This window comes from Mus pahari, chromosome 1, assembly GCF_900095145.1.
Source record: "Mus pahari chromosome 1, PAHARI_EIJ_v1.1, whole genome shotgun sequence".
Classification (NCBI taxonomy): Eukaryota; Metazoa; Chordata; class Mammalia; order Rodentia; family Muridae; genus Mus; species Mus pahari.
Genome location: NC_034590.1, coordinates 120,023,440 through 120,039,454, shown reverse-complemented (window position 1 = coordinate 120,039,454; position 16,015 = coordinate 120,023,440). Strand labels below are relative to the sequence as shown.

The window sequence follows — 16,015 nt, the reverse complement described above, 5'->3', positions numbered from 1 at the left end:
CAAGGCCAGTTTGTTTTATGCGGTGAGCCCTAATTCAGTGTAAGCCAGGAAACACACACACCTGTTAGCCAACCAAAAAGAGCTGTTGCTTTAAGAAGCGCCACTCACGTGACCAACGACGCCTTAGTGCCTTTACCCGCACTTACACACTGGCCAATCTTGAGATGGAACGCCTCTTTGGTGGGCGGAAAACTCAGGAGACGGCCACGGATTTGCTCCGCGTATGGAGGGCGGAGCCTGGGCGCCGAGAGAGGGAATTACTGTGAGCCGGTGAGTAGAAGCGGCCGTCCTTTCCCAGCAGGCGCCTTCCCAACCCCGGAGTCTGCAGGTGAGCAGGTCCTGCCAGGACCCAGGGATCGCTTCCCGCGGTGGGCTGCTCACCAGCCTCGGAGCCCTCGGGACCCCGCCCCCTTCGCCGAGCACGTGACACAAGTTCTGTAACCCTTGACCTCCTCACTCGACCCCACACCCTTTGGAGCTGGGATGGAGGAAGGTGGGTGGGAGGATGCACAACCTAGAAGCTCTTGGAGATCGGTTCCCATGCCTCCTGGTCAGGAGGACTTGGAATTGAGGGTGTGCAGGACAGGAGACTAAGGAATAGGAGACCTTGGTCACAGACCGGATTTTGTGAGATCTTAAGACAGGGCTACATAATAGAAACTCCCTTCTGGCTTTCCACTTGTGCAACACTGAATGCTTCCATTTTACAAATGGGGACACTGCAGTGTACTCATCCAGTGGTGAGTCTAGTGGTGGGACTTTAAATCTTTGGGCTACAAAGCCAGGCCTAGTTCAAACACAAGCCTACTTCTCCTGAATATATTATCCTGAGTCCAATTACAACAGTGTTTGAGAACCTGCAATCTAATTACTCAGTGCTTAGTGTTTGGTCTTGGACAGTTCAGGTAATCTCCCTGAGCTAAAACTTCCTCAGCTTTGTGAAACAGACAAATGTGTACAATTATATATCATTGTTAGTGAGGATAAGATGAGGTCATATAATGCTACCACCTGGGGGCCACGGGCATTTATGTGTTTAGAAAAATAGCTGTGAGCCGGGTGTGGTGGCGCACGCCTTTAATCCCGGCACTTGGGAGGCAGAGGCAGGTGGATTTCTGAGTTCGAGGCCAGCCTGGTCTACAGAGTGAGTTTCAGGACCGCCAGGGCTACACAGAGAAACCCTGTCTCAAAAAAAAAAAAAAAAAAAAAAAAAAAAAAAGAAAAAAAAAAAAAAAAAAAAAAAGGAAAGAAAGAAAGGAAAATAGCTGTGCTGGATAGATGGCTGAGCAGTTGACTAGTCTCCTGGAGGACCCAGGTTCAATTCTCTGCACCCTCATAGCAGGTCACACCTGTCTGTAACTCCAGTTCCAGGGGACCTGGCACCCTCACACAGACATATACATGCAGGCAAAACACCAATGCGCATAAAAGTGAATAAATCTTAAAAACAAAACAAAACAAAACAAACAAAAAAAAAACTATTCATGGCCAGAAGTAATGATCCATGTCCTTAATTCCAGCACCCGGGTGGGTTGGGGGGCAGAGGCAAAAAGATCTCTGTGAATTGGAGGTCAGCCGGGTCTAGAGAGTTCTAGGACTGACTAGACATTGTCTAGAAACCAAAGAACAGCTATCCTTTTTTTTTTTTTTCCCAGCAAGTGTTAATGAGGGCATAGTATGTGCTGACCCTGCTGGAGGCCTGGGATGCAAAGGTGAGCGTACAAACCATGGTCTTTGCTGTTGTGCAACTTACAGTCTACTGGGAAGCTGCATGCTGATCCCCCAGCACCCCTGTAAAAAAGAGTGGAATTGATGGTAAAGAGCTGTGTTGGGTAGTTATAGACTGTTCCAACCTAAGGTGTCATACATATTAGGAAAACTCAGTTACTGAGCTGTATCTCCAGCCTTTTTTTTTCTTTCAGGATAGGGTTTGTCTGTGTATCCCAGACTGTCCTGGAACTTACCCTGTAGACTAAGCTGGCCTTGAACTCAGAGATTCACCTGCCTTTGCATCCCAAGTGCTGGGATTAAAGGTATGTGCTACCACTGCCCGGCTCTAGCCTTCTTTTTACATTTTATTTTGAGATAGCCTAGTTGTTAGGGTAACCTTGAACTCACTTCCTAGTTGAGGTGGACTTTCAACTATTATTTATCCTCCTGCCTCATAGCTGAAGACAAATGACAAGGACAGTTATACATCCTGGGAAGGCCTCCCTGACATTCAAACGGGGATCTAAGGAGGGAGTAGGTGATGGGTCACTGAGTCAAAGAGATTTGGAGAGAACAAAGAAGGGGCAGTGTCAAAACAGAAGAAATAGAATGGCCTGAAATAAGAAAATAGAGGTGGGCATGGGTGGAAGTCTAGAACACAGGAGCAGAAAGTAAGGTTTTGCAGACAGATGCTGGAAAGGCACAAGCATAGCCTTCCCATCATGGGCCAGTATCTTTATTACAAAAGCAACAGGAATCATTGGGAGGATGGCCATGTGGGCTACATAGGTTGCTCACTGGTTCTGGAGATAAAGAATGAGGAACCCTTGCTGGAGTCCTGGGAGCATTCCTGGGTGTGTCATCTTGGACTAGGGTTGTGCTATGCTGAGCCTCTGGGCTCTGTCTTTGTGTCTTATAAAGCAAGATGAGCAGGCATGGTTGAGATGAGTGGGCATGGTTGAGATGAGCGGGCATGGTTGAGATGAGCGGGCATGGTTTGAGATGGTTTTGCTTGCCTCACCCTTGGAGGAGTCCCAGATACTGGGCAGATTTTCAACCATGCTTTTCCACTTGCAGCTCCACTGGGGCCATGTCAGAACGAGAGGAGAGGAGGTTTGTGGAGATCCCTCGGGAGTCGGTCCGGCTCATGGCAGAGAGCACAGGTCTAGAGCTGAGTGACGAAGTGGCCGCTCTGCTCGCTGAAGATGTGTGCTACCGTCTCCGAGAGGCCACACAGGTGTGCTGCTCTCAGTCCCCCTCCTCCCTCTGATCTCTCCGTTACCTCTTCCCACACTGGCACGCTCAACAACAAATGTGTGTCAGGTACCGTGTACTTTGAGGTCAGAAGACAGTGTAGGCCTGTGCCTTTTAGAGTCTCTTTCTAGCCAGTGAGGTGTCTAGAAAACACTTACTGGGCACTTTCTCATGACACTTCCTCACAGTGTCCTGCTGCCTCGTCAGGATAGATAGTGACACTCTGCCCATGAGTCACTGAGGCACACGGCGAGAACATGACATGCAGAAGGTGTACAAAAACTGAGTTGGAAACACAGGCTTTCTGATTGCTGGTGTGGGGTTCTCTGTCTTTTCAGTCTAACCCATTTCCCTTGGGGGTTCTCACGTTTGCTCCCTGCCCTCTGATTCTGGATTCTGTTCCTCCCCTCCCAGAATAGCTCTCAGTTCATGAAACACACCAAACGAAGGAAGCTGACTGTGGAGGACTTCAACAGGGCTCTCAGGTGGAGCAGTGTGGAGGTCAGTGGGTATGGCCATCAAGGGCCCAGGGGATGTGAAGCCTCCTCTCCTGTTCAGATCAGGGATGGTAGTGTGATGAGACGTAGGGACAAACACCTAGTGCAGCAGACCAGGTGCTGGGCCCAAAGAGTGGAGAGGCCCATGGGTTCCTGGAGGTTGGGGAAAGTTTCAAAGAAGAGGTAGAGCTTGAGCCAGGTCTTAAAACATGCTGAGGAAAATGAGCTTGATGAAATGAAAAGGCATGCTGGGTAAGGAGAGAGCCTGAAGAAACTTGGGGATGTTGACCTGTCTTGGTATAGATCTGGGGCAAGGAGTTGAAGGAGGAAGGGTAGTATGTCTTGAGAATTGTTTGGGTGTGAATGGGAGAGACTGGCACCTTAGCAGAGGGGTATAGACCCCTTACAGTTATGGGAGGTAAGACAACCTAGAACCTTGACCCAGTGAACCACAGACAGACAGCTCAGATCCCCAGGCATCTCTGGCTTCTGGGGACGTGTAGACTCCCCTCCAGTGAAGGCTTTATGCTCTGGATCAGGAGAGCCGAATCCTGGCTCTTTCCTTCACTGAATTCACCCTGCTTGTCAATTCTCTTTCTCCTCAGGCTGTGTGTGGCTATGGGTCCCAGGAGGCATTGCCCTTGCGCCCTGCAAGGGAGGGTGAACTCTACTTCCCAGAGGATCGAGAAGTGAACCTGGTGGAGCTGGCACTGGCCACCAACATCCCCAAGGGCTGTGCAGAGACAGCTGTCAGAGGTGGCTGCGAGGCTCCTTCCTGGGGTTAGGTCAGGAACTGGGTGGTCTGAGTGGTGCTGATGGGCCAACTTTCAGGTAGGGCAGAATTTGGAGGGGTAAAACCCCAGCTGACATTCATCTGTACCATCTGATTCTAGTTCATGTCTCCTATCTGGATGGCAAAGGAAACCTGGCGCCTCAGGGATCAGGTAAGGCAGTGTGGATAGTAAGGCTGTCTGGAAGAGCGTAGGCTGAGCAGAGCGTCAGAGAGCTTGAGGCTGATCCAGGGGAAGCTTGAGACTGGAGCAGGAATCTGTGAGGCAGAGGGTGGGTGGGAGTAGATGGAGCTGAGACCCATGGGACCTACCTGATCAGAGTGTAGCAGGAGCCTGTGCCTGCTTGCTCTGCTTACATGGATTCCTTGTGGGTGGGTGGAGTTCTGGTCGGAGGGCAGCAGCCTCCAGAAGGCTAGGCCTCCATCTTTGACTACTTCCTTCCTGTCTCCTCACAGTGCCCAGTGCAGTGTCTTCACTGACAGATGACCTGCTCAAATACTACCAGCAAGTGACACGGGCTGTACTGGGTGATGATCCACAGCTGATGAAGGTGAAAGAGTGAGCCTGACTAGGCATAAAGTGAAAGTTTTAAAACTTGAGATATTTTCAGCTATCTGGTTCCTGTCCTCCATAGGTGAACTAGTTACGATGGGGGAACCTGTTCTTCAGTGGTATGTGTGCTCTGAGTGGTCTCCTGCTATGCCAGTCCTGACTCCTTTATATTAGAAGAGTAGAAACCCTTTCTTGGGCCGTGGGCTTCTAATGATTGTGTTCCCACACCTTCAGTTGCATTCCTTTTTCTGGGTGTCCATTGATCTGGAACCAGTTGAGGTATTTATCTGGATCTGGTAAGGAAAGGAGAAAAAAATAGAGGTCCAGGCCAGGTGCCCCTAGGTGCTCAGCCTGGCATGTTCTACAGACTTAGTTCCTGGGCTGGTAGCCACTGCTATTGGTTGAACCTCTGGATACCACCCATGGTCTCTCTTCTGTCCGTGGCCAGATGAGGGCTGCTGTTGGCTCAATCAGGTTACCTTTCTGTGTGCAGTTTAGACATTCCATCTTCACATTTCTAGCTGCTGTTACTTTGTTTAAAAAACTAGGACCATTGCCAGCATCCATTGCTGTCCCCAGAACTTGACTGGTAGGCTGCCCCTTGCATTGACCAGCATGTGCAGAAGTCTGGATTGGAGTCCCAGCACTTGGAAGCAGGAGTGGTGGCCTATAATATTCGCACTGGCTGGCAGATGGCAAGTGCGAAGTTAGCCTACTTTGTAAGTCCCTGTCTCGGTATACAGCAGAACCCAGGGAAACAAAAACTTACCTCTTGCTTTGCTTCTTGGTCACCTGTAGCTAGCAGCTGTGGGGCCTGGGAGCTAAGCCCCTCTTCACTTTCAGATCCTTATCTAGAGAAGGGTCCAAGTCATAGCAGTTTATGCACTCTATGTAGGTTTGCCTGGAACTCTGTATTCGGGCTCAGCTGACCATGAACTCAAGAGATCTGGCTGCCTCCTTCCCTAGAGTGCTAGCTGCCCAGCTGTTTGCTTTTTTCGGTTTGTTTGTTCTTTTCAGGACAGTTTTTTGTTTGTTTGTTTGTTTCTTGGTTGTCCTAAAAGTTGCTCTGTAGACCAGGCTGACCTTGAGCTCAAAGAGATCCTCTTCCTTTGCCTCCTGAATGCAGGGATTAATGGAATGTGCTATCATCGCCTAGCTGCTTTTTAACTTTTTTTTTTTTTTTTTTTCTAGACAGGGTTTCTCTTTGTAGCCCTGGCTGTCCTGGAACTCACTCTGTAGACCAGGCTGGCCTCGAACTCAGAAATCCACCTGTCTCTGCCTCCCAAGTGCTGGGATTAAAGGTGTGCGACATCACGCCTGGCTCAGAATTTCTGAATCAGGGCATGAACATTAACATGGATCCTAACCTAGCCTCCAGAGTGGTAGCTTCTCCTTTATTGAGGTGGTTCCTTTCAGGTTGCCCTCCAGGACCTGCAGACAAACTCCAAGATTGCAGCACTCCTGCCTTACTTTGTTTATGTGGTCAGTGGGGTAAGTGATCAATTCTCTAGCGAAGATGACCCTTCTCTGTTTAGGGCACATAGCAGATGCTATCAGAATCGCAAGCTCTTGCCTCTCCATGTCTCCATAAGCCATCCACTCCTACCAACAGGTAAAATCTGTAAGCCACGACCTGGAGCAACTGCACCGACTGCTGCAGGTGGCACGGAGCCTGATACGGAACCCACACCTGTGCTTGGGACCCTATGTCCGATCCTTGGTGGGCAGCGTGCTTTACTGTGTCTTGGAGCCATTGGCCGCCTCCATTAACCCTTTGAATGACCACTGGACTCTGCGAGATGGGGCTGCCCTTCTACTCAGCCACATCTTCTGGTAGCCACTGGGTTCAGACTGAGCAGAGGGTGGGATAGCCTACAGTTGTTTGGGTTGTGGTAGTGAGCTGTATGAAGAAGCCTTTGGATTTTAGATTGTTAAGTGTGGAACTTCTCGTTAGCCCCCTAGCTGGCATGCCATGGTACAGTTATAGATATAGCAAGATATTAGTCTTTTGTCCCTTGGATCCTGGGCCAGTCACACCTGGCAGCCTGTCTCAGAGATGTCTACAAATGTTCAACTCTGTGTGTGGTACTTCACTCTCTTTCCTGACTTGCTCCCCCAGGACTCATGGAGACCTTGTAAGTGGCCTCTATCAGCAGATTCTGCTCTCCCTGCAGAAGGTCCTGACAGACCCTGTTCGGCCTCTCTGTTCTCACTATGGGGCAGTGGTAGGGCTGCACGCTCTAGGCTGGAAGGTGAGGACTCTGGCTTTCCCACAGATCTTTGAGAGTGGCTATAAGTGTTACAAAACTGTCATTCATGTGTATTTTATTGTAAAAGTGGTGTGTGTTTGATTCTCCCATGTTGAGACCTTGCCTTAGGCCCTGATTATTGTATACCTTCCTTGACTATATGCAAATGTTTTCCCTTCAGAACATTTTCTTTTTAAAAATTCCTGCCCATTTCATAACACCATGTTAGGAAATACCATCAGTTTCTTTGTTTCTCTCCTTTTCTCTTTTGATTTTCATTTATTTGAGACAGTGCTTTGTTTTATAACCCTTACTGGCCTTCATCAGTTTGTGATCCTTCTGCTTTAGGCACCACATAGCATCAGTTTCTGTTGTATATTTTATAGCAGATAGGAACTTAGCATCCATAGAAATCATTAGCTGATTATGTGTCTTAATTCTGTTAATGTGACTATGTCTACTGAGCCACTCTTTAATTGGAATAATTCTATTTGTTTCATTTTATATATATATAAAACATATATATATATATATATGTTTTATATATATAGGGAAATGTCAGGTGATCTTGACTGTGTCATATTTCCATTTTTTTTAAATCCTCACAATCTTAGGGTGCTTTCATAATTGTTCTAAGGAGAACCAACACAGTTTATTTCTGCGGTGATGCTGCTATAGTGGTGTCTTCTTAGGGTTGATCCTTGTTGGTATGCAGAAATATAGTTGGTATGTGTGTGTGTTTTAAGCTCAGGGACAATTTTAGTAGAGTTTAAAAGAAAACATCTTAGGACTGGCAAGTTGTAAATCTAAGAAGCTGCCCAGAGGTGGAGGTTGAAGGAAAGAAGAAAAAAAAGCCATGTCATTTGAGCTAAACAGGGAAGGGTAGGCAGCCATAAGGTGGGAGAGGGGTTTTAAAGAAGGAGTGAGAAAAAACATCTAAAAATAAAAGCGACAAACCAACCCCCCCCCCCAAAAAAAAATAAAACAAAAAACAAAAGTGTTTTGCCATACGACCTTAATCCCAGCAGAAGCAGGCAGATCTCTGAGTTTGAGGCTGTCCTGTCCTACAGAGCGAGTTCCAGTTACACAGGGAAATCTTCCTTAGCCCCTAACCCCCTACCCTTCACTGCTGGTATTAAAGGCTTGAGCCACCATGCTTGGCTTTTTAAAAAACAAAAACAAAAACAGGGACTTAAAGTGAAGGCCCAGGCTGGCCTCAGATTTGGAACCAAGCTCCTGACTGCTAGAGTTACAGACCCGGACCTCAAAGTCTACCTACTTTACTGTTAAGATAGCTTTGCTTTTTATCCACCAAGTGCACTTTATTGAATCCACTGTGGACTGATGTGTGAAGGTAACATTTGCATATGCATAGGGTAAAGGGTCAAGGCCTCAGGCTAAGGGGAAGGCCAGAAGTGAATAGTGGAATACAGAGCAGCTAGATCCAAATGTGGCCCTCTTTGTGAAAATGAAAGGCTATCACAGAAGTGGTAGAGAAAATAATGATGCAGATCCATAAAGATGCTGAAGATCATAGAGTTGATATTCAGGCACTTGACAGTGGAGGCGAAGGCCTGGGCTCCAGTCACATCGCCCACCATCTTCCTGTCCCTGGACTTCACAGAGTAGGCATAGGCAATGAAGCCCAGGCAGCAGGTGTTGAAGAAGAGTGTATTGAACAGGGACTAGATCACATGGCCAGACACAGAACTCTCTGGGTGTGGTGATCACAGTGGTCCTCACAACAGCTGAGTTGTTGAGGAGTTCCCCCAGGTCAGTCACCCTTTTTGATTGTCTCATAGCTTGGAGGAAGTCCGACATTGGTGGGCAAGAAGGCTCATGGTATTGACTCTGGAACAATCGTCTGGAGGATGGCTGCCGCTAAGATAGCTTTTCTGAGTATAGTAATGTCTGTAAATCCTAGCAGGATGTTTTGATGTCTTTCAGAGTTATTTAAAATATAATCCCTATTTCTTTCAACATTTTCCCCAGGAGTTTGGAAAGCATTTTCAAATGTTTATGCTCTGGATGAGTGACCCTAGTCTACCTTATATGTCAAACCCATCTCTAATGTCATTCATTGTCTTTGTTAGGCATGTTTTGCCCCCAGGTGATTACACAGTTTAAAACTGTACGAAGTCATATGTGGTAGTACACTGCCTATATAATCCCAGAGTTTGGGAAATGAAAGGGAATTCTCATGAATTCAAGGCCCAGTCTGGGCTCCCAGTATTGTTTTTATGTGTGTGGTCTGAACTCAACTCTAATTAATGAGAACACCACTTTCTTACTGATTGTGTTTACTAGCAGTCTGCAAACAATTTCAGTGTGGTAATGATTTAATTATGCCTAAATAGCTTATAGTAAATGTCAGTAATGGGGCTTTTTTATATTGCATGTGTTTGTATGTTTTGATCCCTTATGCTTACCAAAAGCTTAGATCCCAGAGACGTGGGATATCTCAATAAGGGAAAAGAAGGGAATAGAGGACTGAGTCCTGTCAAAACTTGAGTGGATCTTTTGTGGAATAGGGCACAGAAGAGGGCATTTGGAACAAGGATGCTTGACTGCATTCCTTTGCATTCCAGGCAGTGGAGCGAGTCCTCTACCCACATCTGCCTACTTACTGGACAAACTTGCAGGCAGTGCTGGATGACTACTCCGTATCCAATGCCCAGGTCAAAGCGGACGGGCACAAAGTGTATGGAGCTATTCTGGTGAGTTGCCAGTCCCACCTTCTCTTTCCTGCAGCTTAGCAGATTTACTTTGCGATGGCGCCTGGGCCCAGGTTCCTCTTAGCTCTGTTTATAGGTGGCTGTAGAACGACTACTGAAGATGAAAGCTCAGGCAGCAGAGCCCAACCGCGGTGGCCTCGGCGGGAGAGGGTTCCGTCCTGCGGAGGACCTGCCTTGGGACAGTCTTCTCCTACAAGAGTCTCCCCCCGGGGGCAGCTCCGAAACAGGTTTTGGGTCTGGTCTCCCGCCGCCGTCAGGGGTTGCGGGACCAGAGGACCCTTCTTCCTTGACCCTGGCAGACATCTACCGTGAGCTATACTCCTTCTTTGGTGACAGCTTGGCCACTCGCTTTGGCACTGGCCAGCCTGCTCCCACCGCCCCGCGACCACCCGGAGACAAGAAGGAACCTGCGGCTGCCCCGGATTCGGTGCGGAAAATGCCGCAGCTGACTGCCAGCGCCGTGGTCAGCCCTCAGGGTGACGAAAGCCCGTGCGGTGGGACTCTCGCCGCCGCCAACGCGGCCTCGGAGAGTAGGCCGCTGCCGCGCGTACACCGGGCGCGGGGCGCTCCTCGTCAGCAGGGCCCCGGCGCGGGAACGCGAGACGTCTTCCAGAAGAGCCGCTTCGCGCCCCGTGGCGCCCCACACTTCCGGTTTATAATTGCAGGGCGTCAGGCCGGGCGGCGCTGCCGCGGGCGCCTCTTTCAAACTGCTTTTCCTGCACCCTATGGGCCCAGCCCCGCGTCCCGCTACGTGCAGAAGCTGCCCATGATCGGCCGGACCGGCCGCCCGGCCCGCCGCTGGGCGCTCTCCGATTACTCGCTGTACCTGCCACTGTGAGGCTGCGGCGCCTCGGAGAATAAAGCCACACCTGGAAGTGACGTGTCTGTGCTCGTGGGCGGGGCTTGGGCGGTTGGCTTCCTGGTAGCCTGGGCGCCATGGCGCTGTCCTGGTTGCAGCGAGTTGAGCTCTTGCTCTTCACTGCCGCCTTCCTGTGCGGGGCTCTGGCGGCCGCGGCGCTGACCCGGACCCAGGTGTGGCTGCGGGGGTGGGCTGGCCTTGGGGTCCGGCAGGCTTGCATAGGGGGTTGGACGGGGTGACTACACCGGACTAGGGGCTAGAACGTTCCAAAGTTTCCTCCCCAAAGGAACTGGACAAGCTTCCAGTCCAGCTTCATACGCTACTAGGGTTTTGAGGCACACAGGCCGTCTCTGCATCCATCCAGTAATAGGAACATTTGTGGAAAAAGACAAAACTTAGTGTAGCAGAGAAGATCGTGACTGTAACACAGTATGTGAAGTGAGGAAACATACAGCTATGTACATTTGAGTCTTGATTGCTGCTGGGTAGTCTTGGTGAGTACTTTGAATCACTATAGGAGTCTAAAACACCTACTTTTACAGATTAGAAGAGTTTCTTGTTAAAGGACGCACAAAGTCAGCGTTTACTTAGAACTATTGCTCACAGAGAAAGGCAAAACTTGTGATTTTTTTTGGGTTCCTTATATTTATAACCCTTTGAATTCTGATCCTTCTGAGCCCTGAGATTTTGTTCGCAGCAGATCCATCAGTCTCCCCATTCACCTCAACTTGTGAACAGGAACCTGCATCTCAGGTACTGAACTGAAATGGACTATAACAGTTTCTCTCCACAGGGCTCCTTTGGTGGTAACTGTCCCTTGTATGGTGTGGCTGCACTCAATGGCTCCTCTCTGGCCTTGTTAGGTCCCTCAGCCCCTTCCCTCTGCTACTTTGTGGCTGGGGCTTCAGGCATCCTGGCACTCTACTGCCTTCTGCTTCTCTTCTTCTGGGTCTACAGCAGCTGCATCGAGGACTCCCACAGGTGATTGCCCTACTGATGACCAGGGGCCAAGGTGAGATGAGTCCCACCCCAGCCACAAAGCTCGTTCTCTCTTCCTCAGAGGTTCTATAGGGCTGCGAATTGCTTTGGTCATCTCAGCTACAGCCATCTTCCTGATCTTAGTGTCTGCCTGTATACTTCGATTTGGCACCAATTTTTTCTGCAATTCCATCATCTCCTTGAACATTACAATTAGGTAATGGGAGAGGGAGGGAACTATCCTTCTGTAGGGGACAGGGACTATCCTTCTGTAGGGGACATTTAAGTTCCTACTTTATCCCCTTCTTTTGGCCCTCGTCTCTAAGGACACAGTTGTGCTTAGAGCATGTCCCCTCTTTCTCATGACTTGTTTCTTTAACCTCACAGCTGCTCTGAAGCCCAGAAAATCTCATGGACACCTCCAGGAACTGCTGTGCAGTTTTACTCCAACCTACACAATGCTGAAGTGAGACACAGGGATATGCTAAGATTAAGCAACTGTAGCTTAAGAGTGTTCACCATGTAATGTGCTTGGCTGTACTTGTCACAAGCTCAAAGTAGCTATGGGGGTTGTCACCTTAGTCTCATCAGACAATGTTGTGTGAGTAGTATTGGATTGGAGACAGCTTCCCACCTCATACTCCTGTTCTCTTTCACAGACCTCTTCTTGGGTGAATCTGATATTGTGGTGTCTGGCTTTGATGCTCCAGGTCATGCAGTGCAAGTTTAAAGCCACATCATACCAGCCCCAGGAGAGGGGTGACCAAGAGTGGAGCTCTGAGACCGATGCTCTTGTTGGGCACCACCAGTCTCACTCCTGAAGAATACTCAAGTGCTTTCTGCAACCAGAACCTCCATGCCCAAGTGCTTTTAATCCTGCCTCTGTACAGCCTTGTTTATATTAGAAACCTCAGTTTTCCCTCCAGGAGGGAAACATTCAAATAGGCCACGTATGCTTTTTCTCCTTAAGCTTTTTTGTACCAAAATAATATATTACTTTTCTTCATCATGGCATGGATTTCTTGATGTGAAACAAATATGTGGGAGAGAGGACAGAATGATGGCTTAGGTAGGCATGTATCAAGCCTTTTGGAAGAGATTTATTGGCTGTTAGTGAATTCTGGGCACCTTTTTATTGTCCTGGTAGTCTCCTCATCCCTAAGGGTTTTGCATTGTCTGAGAAGGGTAAGCCATTTTTCACAGGCTCCGGTAGACACCCACAGTGTTATCAAAGAGTTGAGTGTTGGGAAAGTGTCCAGCTTTGTCCAAAAGGAAGTAGAAGTGCCGGCCTTTGATTTTCAGAGGCAGCATAGCAGGAACTTCACCTCTGTGAGCCATGCAGGAAATCTGGTTCAAGGGAACTGTGAATCGGGTACCCAAGCCAAAGGGGGCATAAGTGGTCAATGTCACCTGCTGCCCTCCTGCAAGGAGCATGACTGACCGCACAGATCGGAGTGAGTAGAGGAGACCAGCACCAAGCACCAAGACTCCTGCAGGGAAGCAAATTGGGGTAAAAGGTTATACAGACCCCCCCCCTTAAAGTTGAGTCAAATCACTGTAATGGAAGTTAACAGTTTTGAGCAATTATACTCTAAAACTCTGTGTTCCTAAATCCATTTTCTTTTCTTTTCTTCTTTTTGAGACGGGGTTTCTCTGTGTAGCCCTGGCTGTCCTGGAACTCACTTTGTAGACCAGGCTGGCCTCAAACTCAAAAATCCGCCTGCCTCTCTCTGCCTCTGCCTCCTGTGTGCTAGGACTAAAGGCGTGCGCCACCACGCCCGGCCTTTTTTTTTTTTTTCTTTCCCTTAAAAGAGAGGTAGCTAGGCAGTGGTGGTGCACACCATCACTAGGGAGGCAGAAGCAGTTGGATCTCTGACCCAGGCTGGTCTACAGGGAGAGTTCCAGGGCAGCCAGAGCTACACAGAGACTGTGTCTTGAAGGACAAAAAGACAGGGTCTATTATTCTACGCCGGCTGCAAGCTTGCTATGTTCAACAACTTTTAATTTATGATCTTCTATCCAAATCCAGATTACATCTGGATGTCATTATATATGTTTAAGCAGTGTTGGGGGCTAAACCCTAGACCTCATGCATACTAGGCAAGCACTCTTAGAAACTAAACTGAGGGCTGGTGAGATGGCTCAGAGGGTAAGAGCACCCGACTGCTCTTCCGAAGGTCCTGAGTACAAATCCCAGCAACCACATGGTGGCTCACAACCATCTGTAAGGAGATCTGATGCCCTCTTCTGGTGTGTCTGAAGATAGCTGCTGTGTACTTACATTAAAATAACAAATCTTAGAAAGAAAAAAAAAAGAAACCAAATTGAACCACGTTCCCCACCCCATCGACATTTTTATAGATGGCCAGCTCTACTGTTAAACGGAAAAATTGCGTTCGTGGCTTCAAAAGCCTGCTCCTGGCTAGTGTGAGGGGCAGATCTTGGCCTACAGTATGCAGGGTGAGGGTGCAAGGCATTCAGGGACTTAATTACACCACACCCATAACGTGTGTCCCACTTACTTTTTTGGAAACCCCTTTTTGCTAAGTGAGCGTTTTTCTTACCGCCCCACAGCAATCTGGAGCCCAAGCGCTTACCCATCGTGCCGCAACCAACAGCTAGCCCGTAGCGCCAGAGTGCGGAGCGCAGGTCCAGGTAGCCCCGGTTGGAAGCCTCCGCAGGTATTCGGCTCAGAGGTCTGGACAAGGCTGCAACAGCCAGGGAGGTCCAGAAGATGCCCTGACCCGCACAGAACAGTCCAAGGATGGGAAAGAAGCGGCCCCGTTCGTGCTGGAAAAGCAGCACATCCCGTGGAACCCCATTTTGCAAATACTGGGGCACATTTTGGGACCACAGGGTGGACAAAAGGCGGCTGACACACCGCGGCGGCCGAGACGCCACCATGGCGGCGCACTTCCGTCTCCGGGGCGGGACTTCCTATCTCGGGCGCACTTACCCACCCCTCCTGCATTGAGGGAAACAAGCCAGTAATGGGACACAAACTACAATATCACTCTTTATCTTAAAAAGTAAAGGGAATCATGGGGTTAAGTACACAGAGCACCTAAGTCCTTCGGGTAGTTTAGTGTCAGCTCTACAAAGTAAGCTTTGGCTTCCTGGCACCATGAGGCTCAATCTTCCAGAAGTCTTCTCTAAGTCTTCCAGAAGGTAGGAGAGGAGGATGAAGCAGCCCTTCCTCCTCAGTCACAGTTACAGGGTGGCCTTGGGCTGGACAGGAGACGGCAGATGACAGCCAGACAATATTATCCAGGGGCTATTTACAGGGGACTTTTCTTGTGATCATTTCATAAACGCTACTTCTGGAATCTCTCCCTTGGTCTGCAGAAAGATAAAATGTAAGTAGAACCAGGCACCTCTTTCCCACGTTCCCTGCCCAGCTCCTGTGACTCCCTGGCGGTCCTGGCATTCTCTATGTAGACCAGGCAAAATTCAAACTCAGAGATCTGCCTCCCAAATGCTGGATTAAAAGGCAAGCATCACCACACCTAGCCTTCATCTAACCCTTTTTAAAGGCTCAAGAGATCCATTTTCAGCTACAAAAAAATTCCTATACTTTACCTTGAGATGAGTGAAGGCCTGAGCAGATCTGGTGTAGTCCCAGTTATTGTCTTGAAGGCACCTGGAGTATGATTAAAATAGAAAGCCACATGAGAACCAAAATGCAGTCACCAGAATCCAACTCAGAAAGTCACTAATGTTTTTCATTAAGTTTACACAGGGTTGCACCACTTGTACAAATGAAACATAAAATGTTTACCAAAAATAACCAATGTGCAGTTTGACACTGGAAGGATTTACACGGTTTAAAAACTACATTCCAGCTGGGCAAAGCAGTTCAGGCTTTTAATTCTATCACTCTGGAGAGGCTGAAGCAGGTGGGTATCTCTGTGAGTTTGAGGCAAACCTGGACTACAAAGTGACTTCCAAGCAGCAAAGGCACAGGAGAGACCCTGCCTCAAAAGTGACAGAACCATAAATAAAGAGACTTTGGTACTAGGCATGCACCTATAGTCCTGGCTCCCCTGGAATGCGCAGGATTTACTAGAATCGAGGACTTGGTAAAGAGTTGAAGCCCAGTTTTGACAACTTAGTGAGACCCTGTCTCAAAATGAATGACAAAACATCAAAAAGACCAAACAAAACAACAACAACAAAACTTGGCAGCCAGTACTGATGGCTCATGCCTTTCATCACAGCACTTTAGAGGAAGAGGCAAGCAGAGCTCTGAGTTCAAGGCCAGACAAATACACAGTAAGACCATGTTTCAAAACCATCACCTGTCCCAGCACTTGGGAGGCAGAGGCAGGTGGATTTCTGAGTTCGAGGCCAGCCTGGTCTACAGAGTGAGTTCCAGGACAACCAGAGCTAC

General features: G+C 48.7%; 4 protein-coding genes across 7 annotated transcripts in view; 2 read left to right on the top strand and 2 right to left on the bottom strand.

Annotated features, from left to right (window-relative positions):
• Positions 1–207: 207 nt before the first annotated feature.
• Positions 208–12,632, top strand: Taf6l (TATA-box binding protein associated factor 6 like). 4 transcript variants are annotated; one of them, XR_003843011.1, is made up of 16 exons: positions 223–328; positions 1,656–1,712; positions 2,788–2,947; positions 3,379–3,465; positions 4,067–4,217; positions 4,355–4,405; positions 4,708–4,802; positions 6,221–6,295; positions 6,417–6,637; positions 6,924–7,056; positions 9,642–9,770; positions 9,865–10,820; positions 11,511–11,628; positions 11,708–11,842; positions 12,013–12,091; positions 12,285–12,632. XR_003843011.1 is itself a non-coding variant. In XM_029534019.1 (12 exons), the coding sequence occupies exons 2-12, from the start codon at positions 1,705–1,707 to the stop codon at positions 10,624–10,626; spliced, it is 1,872 nt and encodes a 623-aa protein (XP_029389879.1). In that variant the 5' UTR covers positions 208–270; positions 1,656–1,704; the 3' UTR covers positions 10,627–10,645. The 4 variants fall into 4 exon arrangements, 3 of the variants coding, with proteins under 3 accessions (XP_029389879.1, XP_029389958.1, XP_029389913.1); XM_029534019.1 differs by lacking the exons at positions 11,511–11,628; positions 11,708–11,842; positions 12,013–12,091; positions 12,285–12,632 and having other exon boundaries at positions 208–270; positions 9,865–10,645; XM_029534098.1 differs by lacking the exons at positions 1,656–1,712; positions 11,511–11,628; positions 11,708–11,842; positions 12,013–12,091; positions 12,285–12,632 and having other exon boundaries at positions 257–270; positions 9,865–10,645.
• Positions 10,694–12,632, top strand: Tmem179b (transmembrane protein 179B). The gene is made up of 5 exons (XM_021196038.2): positions 10,694–10,820; positions 11,441–11,628; positions 11,708–11,842; positions 12,013–12,091; positions 12,285–12,632. Exons 1-5 carry the CDS (start codon positions 10,725–10,727, stop codon positions 12,444–12,446), a joined length of 660 nt encoding a protein of 219 aa, XP_021051697.1. The 5' UTR covers positions 10,694–10,724; the 3' UTR covers positions 12,447–12,632.
• A 73-nt stretch (positions 12,633–12,705) lies between these two features.
• Tmem223 (transmembrane protein 223) lies at positions 12,706–14,607 on the bottom strand. The gene is made up of 2 exons (XM_021212665.2): positions 14,223–14,607; positions 12,706–13,115 (listed from the first exon to the last, which is right to left on the bottom strand). The coding sequence occupies exons 1-2, from the start codon at positions 14,527–14,529 to the stop codon at positions 12,823–12,825; spliced, it is 600 nt and encodes a 199-aa protein (XP_021068324.1). The 5' UTR covers positions 14,530–14,607; the 3' UTR covers positions 12,706–12,822.
• A 21-nt stretch (positions 14,608–14,628) lies between these two features.
• The window catches only part of Nxf1 (nuclear RNA export factor 1), a 14,965-nt gene continuing 13,578 nt past the window's right edge, over positions 14,629–16,015 (bottom strand). The window contains exons 20-21 of the mRNA XM_021198542.2: positions 15,205–15,265; positions 14,629–14,964 (exon numbers count right to left, since the gene is read on the bottom strand). Coding sequence (XP_021054201.1) covers positions 14,926–14,964; positions 15,205–15,265 — 100 coding nt within the window. The 3' untranslated portion in view covers positions 14,629–14,925. The remainder of the gene's footprint in view (positions 14,965–15,204; positions 15,266–16,015) is intronic.

Excerpts from the sequence above, each read along its gene's own strand:
- Tmem179b (XM_021196038.2), top strand. The coding sequence starts at position 10,725 with ATGGCGCTGTCCTGGTTGCAGCGAGTTGAGCTCTTGCTCTTCACTGCC. Across the intron at positions 10,821-11,440 it reads CGGCGCTGACCCGGACCCAG|GGCTCCTTTGGTGGTAACTG; the intron begins GTGTGGCTGCGG and ends TTCTCTCCACAG. Across the intron at positions 11,843-12,012 it reads TCCTTGAACATTACAATTAG|CTGCTCTGAAGCCCAGAAAA; the intron begins GTAATGGGAGAG and ends TTAACCTCACAG.
- Taf6l (XM_029534019.1), top strand. Across the intron at positions 3,466-4,066 it reads TCAGGTGGAGCAGTGTGGAG|GCTGTGTGTGGCTATGGGTC; the intron begins GTCAGTGGGTAT and ends CTTTCTCCTCAG. Across the intron at positions 6,296-6,416 it reads TTGTTTATGTGGTCAGTGGG|GTAAAATCTGTAAGCCACGA; the intron begins GTAAGTGATCAA and ends TCCTACCAACAG.
- Tmem223 (XM_021212665.2), bottom strand. The coding sequence starts at position 14,529 with ATGGTGGCGTCTCGGCCGCCGCGGTGTGTCAGCCGCCTTTTGTCCACC. Across the intron at positions 13,116-14,222 it reads TGTTGGTTGCGGCACGATGG|GAGTCTTGGTGCTTGGTGCT; the intron begins GTAAGCGCTTGG and ends GCTTCCCTGCAG.